The sequence below is a fragment of the Quercus suber genome, unplaced genomic scaffold (assembly GCF_002906115.3).
Source record: "Quercus suber isolate HL8 unplaced genomic scaffold, Cork oak 2.0 scaffold_470, whole genome shotgun sequence".
Taxonomy (NCBI): Eukaryota; Viridiplantae; Streptophyta; class Magnoliopsida; order Fagales; family Fagaceae; genus Quercus; species Quercus suber.
The window spans coordinates 85,915-95,642 of NW_027069921.1; the positions used below are offsets into that span (position 1 = coordinate 85,915).

Consider the following 9,728-nt stretch of genomic DNA (forward strand, 5'->3'; position numbering starts at 1 on the left):
TCAAAGCTTGCGACAGATGTCAAAGGTTCAACAACGTTGTTAGACAGTCAACAAAAGAGTTCACCCCAATGACAGTCCCATGACCTTTACTTAATGGGGGCTGGACGTCATGGGCCTATTCCCGATAGCAATACGACAGCTGAAGTTCCTTGTAGTCAGCATAGACTATTTCACTAAATGGGTAGAAGTTGAAGCCTTGGCTGCCATCACAAAGAAGAATGTGAAAAGCTTTGTCTGGAGGAACATCATCTGCAGGTATGGGATCCCTAGGGTCTTGGTCTTAGATAACTAGAGATAGTTTGATAACGACTCTTTCTAGGATTTTTGCTCACAATTGGGAATCAAAAACCATTACTCCTCCCCCGCCCACCCTCAAGCCAATAGACAAGTTGAGGTCACAAACCGATCCTTACTGAAAATCATCAAGATTCGGCTTGAGGGGGCGAAGGGCATATGGCCAGAGAAGCTGCCAAGCGTAGTATGGGCATATAGAAAGATAGCCAGAACACCTATGGGGGAGATACTGTTTTGACTAGCATACGGGAGCAAGGTAGTTATCCCAGCTGAGGTCGAACTTACAAGCTACAGGGTGGATAATTATGACGAAAGGAGGAATGACGAGGCCATACGTCTACAGCTTGACCTAATGGATGAGGTTAGGGCGATAGTTAAACAAAGGCTCGCGCGATACCAGGACCTCATGGCTAAGCACTACAACTCCAGAGTCAGACATAGAGACTTTAAGGTGGGAGACCTCATCCTGAGGAAGGTGATGGGTGCCACTAGAGATCCTTCCCAAGGAAAGCTTGGTCCTAATTGGGAGGGACCCTATAGAATCACTTCATGGCAGAGGAAAGACACCTACCACCTGGAGACTCTAGAAGGACAGAAGTTGCACCATCCATGGAACACCAAGCATCTCAAGAAAAACTACTAGTAGATGACAGCAGAAAAAGTGACACTTCTCATTTATAGTTTATTTTTTTAGTTAAATTTTGCTTATTGTACTTTCTAAGCCCAAAGGGCAGGTTTTTATCCTTTTTAGGAATAATTTTTTATTTATGCATGCATTTATCATAATAAAAGGAGTAATTTATATATAACCTACATATATATATATATATATATATATATATTTGTCTCTACGAAACTACTTTTGCAAGTCCACAAGTGGAAGGGTTTATTCTAAAGTCTACAAGTAGACGAGTTCATCCCATGAGGATGCCTTAAAATTACTTTAGTCCATAAGTGGACAAGTTTATTATAAAGTCCACAAGTGGATGAGCTCATCCCATGAGGATGCCTTAAAATTACTAGTCCACAAGTGGACGGGTTTATTATAAATGCACAAGTGGACGGGTTCACCTCATGAGGATGCCTTAAAATTACTTAAGTCTACAAGTGGATGGGTTTATTATAAAGTCCACAAGTGGACAGATTCATCTCTTGAGGATGCCTTAAAATTAATTTTCACAAGTGGATGAGTTTATTAGTAAGTCCACAAGTGGACAGATTTATTATTAGATCCTCAAATAGAACTGGTTCGTTGTAATACCTAAAGGAGGATGAGTCCACCAAAGCAGACGAGTTCATCCTAGTTACCAAGTTCTTTAAAGGAAAAATACAACCTAACACAAAAGCACAAGAATGGACAGACATACGCATAAAGATCAATGCACATGCTCAAAGCGACGAATGTAAAATAATAAAAGTATACCATAAATAAAATAAAATATTTAAAAAGAAGGCCCAAAAAACAGAAGGGCACTAAAGCATTGTTTGGAAATTAGATGAAATACATTACAAGTAGCCATTAGAAAAATAAATAGCTAGAGTAAGGGGTCCTAGGAGTCATGAGATAGAGGGTTCTCGTCATCCTTCGAAGGAAGGTCCTGAACATCCTGAGTAAGGGGGTTTTCAACATCCTAAGGAGCTTCAGTGGACGGGATCAAAGGAGTGACGAGAGGGTCTGCGGCAGGTTGAGCAAGGACGACACCATCATTTTTCGGATCCCACTCTGACTGGGTGGAGTCATCGGTTTCCTTAAAGGTAGTATCGCCGACAGGAGTTGACAGTAGGGGGTCATCCATAGTGACCTTGGATAAATCCAAGTGTGAGTAGACAGACTTGACCTGTTTAAGGCAATCCTCAAACTCATCACCATAGTAGATGGTGCAGAAATCAATGAAAGGCTGTGAAGCCTTGAATTCTGTCACGGTGTCAGCCCTGGCCGTCTCCACCTACCCGATGAGGGCCATCAGCTCCTTTTCCAAAGTTACCTTGGCCTCTTACTCTTCTTCCCACTGACGGGTCTCCTCCCTCAACTTCTCGGTCAACTCCGTCACCTCCTTGTTGAGAGTATGGAGGGCGTTCTTGAACTGATCCTGTTTGTTGGTCAATGTTTCTTTGCGCTTCCTCAAATGACTAATCACCCCCTCTTGAGTGACGCTCCTATCCTGAAGCGCCTTCATGCGCATCGACGCCCAAAAACAAAAAACAATCACCAGCTTGAGAAGTAAGCATTAAATAAAGCAAAATGTAAGAAAAACATACCCTAGCCAGGTCAAAGAGGCCTGACGGCCCTAGGTCCTCAGTCAACTGCTCAGCACAAGGATCCAAATACGTATCCATGATGATTGACTCAATCATCTCAATGGCATGTTCTTTGTGCATGAGATGTTGACAGTTAGCTTCTTGGGTGACTGGACTAGTTTCCATCATAAGACCTTTACTCGCTCCATGGACGGGCTTGGGGAGCGATGGCTGCTTAGGCATTTTATCACTAGTGGGAACGCTCGGTCCTTTTCTAAGTTGACGATCATCCTTCTCGTCGCTTTTTTTTTTTTTGGACGTTCCCTTGGTGACACCCTTAGGAGCTGACGAGGAGGCCTCCTCTTTCTCCTTTTGCTTACGCGCTGCAGCTAACGCATAATCTAAAGCCCTTTGCCTAGCTGCATCCATTTCTGTGAAGGTAAGAGATGAACGTTATGCAAGCAGACATGAGTATAACACAAACGGAAGGAAAGGGCTAAGATACAAGAACTTACATCGACAAGAATAAGTGTTGAGTCTACGGGCTGTTGGCGTCGACTTGGGACCACCGCAATATGCGTGCAAAGTGTCAAGGGTAATTAGATCCCTTCACCTCTGCTTGTCAAAATTGATCTCCAACACCCGACGGATGAAATCCTCTTGCTTGTCGGTTATACGGGGGCGAATGCTAGCTGAGGAAGAAGAAAGAAGACGAAATAAGACACTTGAACAAATAAGTAAAGAAAAAATGAAAAGCAGATGACGTTAGACCTAAATCTTTGACAATGCCCCAAGTATTGTCAAAACCATGAGGCATCGTCACTCACTTTTCATGACGGAATACCCAATTTGTCCCTTGAACGAAGAAAAATCTGCCCTTCCAAGTCTTATTGGAATCGGGCATGTCAGACACCAGCCTAAGCGTCTTCTTCCTTGCTGCAATATGATATATCCCTTGAGATGACGAGATGTGTTGGGGCTTGTAGCACCAGAAGAACTTGTCCAAGGTAAGTTGATGATTCCCACCACTCAGACGCCTCCAGAGAATTTCGGCCCCTATGAATATCCTTCAAGCGTTTGGGGCAATTTGGCTGACGAAAAATCCTAGAAAATTAGTCAACTGACGATGTAGTGCCATCAGTGGCAACCCAACCCTACTGTGAACATGGCATCGTACATGATGACGTCCACAGTCTTCCCCGAGTAGCACTTCTCAAACTTCCTAGGGAGACAAATTGGGATATGGTCAGGAATTTGATAACGGTCCCATAAATTCTTGAAGATGTTGGCTATCATCGTCGGCTTAAAGTCATTAACAGTCTAAATTTTGGGAAGAATGAAGGGACAAGTATGAACGTCCCTTAGGCTTCTGGAGCTTCCCTCCACAGCAGCCCCCCCGTCGCTTTCATCCTCGTCTTCTTCATCTCCTACCTCTAACTCCCCCTCGTGAAGGGATGAGTATGAACGTCCCCTAGGCTTCCGGAGCTTCCCTCCACACCAGGCCCCCCGTCGCTTTCATCCTCGTCTTCGTCATCTCCTACCTCTAACTCCCCCTCGTTCTCTCCTTCAACCTCATCATCCTCATCTCCCTCTCTTTCCTCTACTTCGTCTCTGTCAAAGTCTTCCTCCTTGTCAACAGGAGATCAGGCAGACGGTTCCCTCTCTAACGACCAGGACAAGCCCTCCTCGGGCCCATGACCTAACGAGAATACTTTGTCGAAGCCTGCTCCCTCATAAACTAACGACTGCTCACTCATCGCGTCACTATGTCCTGACATCTATTCACTTACAAGCGATAAAGGTATTCTAAGAACCTATAACTGATGGGTCTCTCTATAGAATTAACGACCAACTAGAAAAACAAAAACAACAGATAGAATGAAATAAAAGAAAAAGAGAACTTACGAAGTTAGTAGACAGTTCCTTAAGAAATGACGGCCTAAGCAAGATGATGATAGCAAAGGCGATGAGATCAATAGGTTGACGGGAGCAAGGTAGACAAACGACGAGCTTTCTCTTTTAAGATCAGCAAGGTTGAAATAAGAGGAATGAGTGGAGGGGGTGAGATATATATATATATATATATAGGATGAAAAATGCACGGAAGACGAAGCGACGCCCTTGTTTAGAAACAAGGCCAACTAGCTTGTGCTATGTGTACTAGCATTTAATAATGGCTGCTTAAGGAATCATCAATAAATGCCCCATTCTTTCCAAAAAAGAAAAAGAAAAAAGAAATCGAACTCCATAACCTGTCAGCTTTTAGCTGACGGGGCCATGGAGTAGGGGTCAGCTAATAAGGGTAATTTTGAGAAGGAAATAGTCTTACTCACATAAACTCGTCAGGCTCAAAGAACCCATTAGCTTTACTATGTAGAAGACGATGACCCTGCACCTAAATTGACTACTCTCAGTTGGACGACCAGACTGCTTGGACATAATAGAAAGCTGACGGAAGGAAGCTAACGGGAGTGAAAAAGCTCTTGATGGATCTAGTGTGGCTTTTTTCTTGGGCTCCACGAATAGATATATAAGGAAACATCTTATGCCCCATGGCTAACCCTGATCAAACGAGTACTTATAAGGAAAATATCCCACAAAATACGCACATTAACAGGAATCTTCCCTACAAAGAAAGATCATCTCCGCTAAGAAACTAATGTCAACTCTACACTACTATAAAAACCCCAAAACCCTCACAAACCAAGGTATGCATAATTTCTCCTAGCTCTGGCACTCTAGAGTTGTGAAAGTTTTCTAACTTGATCTTTGAAGGGTATTTGGCCGGTACTACACTGGTACTCTCTTTAAGGTCTTCTTTTTCTGTATTACGTAGGTGTTATCTCGAGCACGTGAGGACTGTGTGACTTACTGATGATTTTCAGCATTATCAGGTATCAATTACCACGTTTGTAAATACTGCGAGTTTAGCAAAGCCTTCATGTCAAGCATACTGTGAGAATATTAGCATTCTGTACCCTTTCAGCTAATTTTGTTATCGGTGTCAATTACCACACAACAAATGGTCTTTTTGTCGTGTTTGTTTGCGTGTGTAGGTGGAAAATAAATGGAAAGATAATGCTTCTGAATTAAAGTGAAGAGCAAATTCATGTAATTTGAGCAGTTTTTCCTCGAAAATTTCTGATAATAGCATTGCTCATAAGGTTCCTATCATGTTTCCACTCACAAGTCTTCCATTAGCATATAATGTGATTATTTTTTTCAATTGCAGATGTTAGGACTTATTTAAGAAAAGGGAAATATTTATTTAAATGAATTTATTAATTTCACCATCTGTACTTTAACTATTCCTCTCTGAGGACATAGTTAGATACTTGCCATTGAAGTTTATTTGATTGGAGATTACATAGTGATGATAATAATACTAGAACATACATGACACTAGAAGTCTAGAAGTGATCCTTTGTGGCTGTCATTTCAGAACATATAATCATAATAGAATTAATGCTAATTGTAATTCTTCCTTCTAGTCTTCCTCTTCATCTCGAAGATACACAGACTTATTCATACAGAACACCCCATATAATACTTGTAGAAGCAGCGGTAAATGAATTTATTCCTCCCAACCCTTCCTCCTCAACTTGTAGGTGCAGAAAACCTCAAGAACTGTTCATATTGACCATAATTGTTCCGTTGTCACAACCAAATACAACCCTGTAGGGAGTGGGGATATCAGTGAGGAATAAAAGGAATATGGTATTATTGAATATTAGAAATGGCATGCAAAAAACAGTTTTTCTTACAGTTATATACAAAAGTCAATGCCAAAAAGAAAATTTGGAAATCCTTTGTTCCTTCTCATGTTTCGAGAAAATAAATAAATTTTCATATGCTATAGGCACAAAATTGATTGATAATACAATGACACATTCCCATGTTTACATTGTCTAAATTAATAGTGATTCAAACATCTCCTGCAATGCAGAGTGTGCGCGCACACAAAATAAAGGAAGAAAAATCAAGAATCTTACTGGTTTGATCCTTTCTTGTATCCAACTGCCCAAACTCTTCCGAGACCATAGTTTAATGTGTTCTCAAGCCTGCAAGTTAATGAGATTTATATCGAAACCTTGAAACCAAAACAATAGCAGAATTAACCAAAGTCTTACTAAAGTTTTAAATAAAATTCAAAGAAAGAGCCAAATATGCAACAACTACCATGGCTCTAGTATAGATAAAAGGCCAGTACATAGGTCTTATTTGGAAGCAATATAAGGAGCAAGAATTTGATGGACAAATCACTCAGTTACTGAACTTAGAATGTGGAAAATTTAAATCATACAAATGTTACCTATAGGTTGTTGCATGCCATATACGAATAGTCCCATCCTCAGAACCTGTAATAATTATGGGAAGCTCCGGATGAGCACATACTGAGGTAACATTGTGGCTGTGGCCCTCTAGTGTTTGCAGACAACTTTTGCTTTGAGAGTCCCACACCTGTTCATTAGAATTTTTCAATGGATAGATTAAAATTATTTGCCACACAGGTACAAGCATATGAAATTAAACTTTCTGCATGACTTATAAATAAAAAATAAAAAATAGGATGCAAACCTTTGCAGAAAAATCATCAGAACCACTCAATAATTTTGGTTCATCGCTGCCTGTGAAGTACTCAACGCAGTTCACACCTTTCAAATGGCCATCTAATGTAAAATTTGGAGCAGGGGAGGCAATATTCCATATCTACAAGATGAGAAATGTTCCATGTCACACTAGTAATGAAACCACAAAATGCAGTTAAAAAGGTAGTGATTAATGAACCTCATAATACCTTTATGGTGCCATCAAGTGATGCACTTGCAAAAGTAAGGCTATCTTTTGGGTTAAATGCAACCTGCATCACATAATGTGAATGTCCCTCAAATCTTTGAGCACATATCCAATCCTTCTCCCAATCCCAAAGCTTTATAACCATGTCATCGGATGCTGTCAGCACATATGGAAGGGTAGGATGGACAGCCACACACCGAATGTAGTCTTTATGTGCCTCAAACTCTTTAATCTTTTCTAGTGTGTTATAATTGTAGACACGAATAAATGTGTCGTCTGCTGCAGCAACTATCCAGTTTTCACGTGCTATGAACTTTGCTGACCTGACTGCAAGCACATAAATGGATATTAGAGCCCAAAAAGACTACTCCTGAAGAACAGTAGAATGCAAGAAAGATATAGTTTGTGGCATCATCAATTGGAGATGGCAAATATTTGTAGTGTTAAATATGTCCTTTACCTGGTAATTCTGTGACCTTGAAAGACTTCTCCACAGTCTGGAATTGTATAAACAAGTTAGAACCAAATACTTGGAGAGTAAAACAGATTACAAATTCAAGAAGTTTCAAAGAACTTATAAATTCAATAAATTTCTGAATACCCACTAGAATTCCTCATATTTATTTAATACTGATAATTTTTTTTTTTTTTTTGGGGGTGGGGGGTGGGGGTGAGGATCAATTTTCAAGGTCTCTAACAAATTCCTCATATTTATTTAATACTGATAATTTTTTTTTTTTTTTTGGGGGTGGGGGGTGGGGGTGAGGATCAATTTTCAAGGTCTCTAACATAGTATTGCCTTACCTGTGACTGATAGTTCCAAATACATATAGTTCCTGAATGCAAACTTGCTAGAATCCTGCATCAGAAATCATTATGCAATATACATTAGTTGCATTATCCTTATGATGACTAGCTACCATATATTTTCATGTACATGAAAATGATATTATAAAGTTTTGAGATTTAGACCATATAATCATATTTTAATTTGCACTGAAAAGATATGTGACTACCATGGCTCAGTTGGATGTAGATCAACAGATTTTACTCGTTCTGAATTCTGAACATATTCTTGCTGATACAGAAATCAATCCACGGTTAGTTAAACAGTTTGAAATTACTAAATCAACAAGGAATTTATCTACTTGTAAACTTAAGTATGATAAGTAAATCATTACAATACCTCAATTTTCAGTGAAAGAGATTGATGTGCCTGTATACCACAATCACAAACTTGTTAGTCTAACACTAAAATTAGATTCTCAAATAAACTTAAAGAGTTAGCAAATGTTAGAACCATGCCCCATTGTTTTGTGTGGAAATTGTTACAATATGTTGCTTACCATGCCGCTACCCTTGAACATTTTGTGTATTAAAATATGTCAATTAAGTTACAAGACTCTTGACTCCAAGAGATTCATATATATCCCAAAAGAAGGCTATGGTAGAAAATATTTAGACCATGCATATAATAAAATTTTAATTTGCACTGAAAAAAGTAACTCACCATTATTTTTCAACTTGATACCAGGGAAGGCAATGATAGAAAATATTTGCTTGTAAAATACTGGATAGAATTTGAGTAAGAATATGGAGAAGTATATCTCTATATTTATAATCGACATGTTCATGCATTGTTCAAGTCTCAGTTTTCCAAATTTCCATTTCCTATATTTATCTTATGTTGTCATCCAATGTGTTCCAAACCGTTGATTATTCTTACATTGTTAGAAAGGACGACAGAGATTTGAGTTTCACAAGAGTCTTCCCTATGTTGTCATTCAATGCACTCTACCCGTTGATTATTCTAACGCGTCAGGATGAACGGCAGATATTGATTTTGGGCACCTTTCGTTCTTTGACCATTCTACTTGGGACTATACTTATTCTGCAAATTAAGTCAGACAAACGTGTAAAATACTATCACTACAATTCAATATAATTTGCCGTCGATGATTTCGAGTCGGTAGCAAGATTTTTTTTTTTTTTATTAACCAAGTTCCACCATTTTTTTTTTTTTTTTAGGAAGTTCCACGAAATTAATTGTAAAGAATTTTTTAATATTGTGAGTGTATTTTCTCATATTGTCATTATAAACTTGGAGGAAGCAATGCTGGATGTCAATTTTTAAATTTACATTAGTGGTTCCTAAAATTTACATATTGTACACATTTGGTTTCCAATATCAACTAATTATAATCTGTCACTTAAAATTTATTGTGAAAATATTGTAGTAATGTTACTCAATTTTGATTTCTTTTATTCCTTATATTATTTTCCTTTCTTTCATACGTTTTTTTTTCATCCATACATTATATTAGTGAGTAAAAAAATAATTTAAATAGTGGGTTCAAATTAAAACTAGTAACAACTTTCCACATAAATTTTGTTGTGAA

At 38.8% G+C, this 9,728-nt stretch overlaps 1 protein-coding gene across 1 annotated transcript; it reads right to left on the reverse strand.

The window, feature by feature from the left end:
- Positions 1–5,791: 5,791 nt before the first annotated feature.
- Positions 5,792–8,943, reverse strand: LOC112017739 (coatomer subunit beta'-1-like). Its single transcript, XM_065762717.1, has 10 exons — positions 8,840–8,943; positions 8,516–8,545; positions 8,346–8,407; positions 8,134–8,188; positions 7,790–7,826; positions 7,331–7,656; positions 7,111–7,242; positions 6,845–6,993; positions 6,525–6,593; positions 5,792–6,207 (listed from the first exon to the last, which is right to left on the reverse strand). The coding sequence occupies exons 1-10, from the start codon at positions 8,840–8,842 to the stop codon at positions 6,153–6,155; spliced, it is 918 nt and encodes a 305-aa protein (XP_065618789.1). The 5' UTR covers positions 8,843–8,943; the 3' UTR covers positions 5,792–6,152.
- Positions 8,944–9,728: the final 785 nt, after the last annotated feature.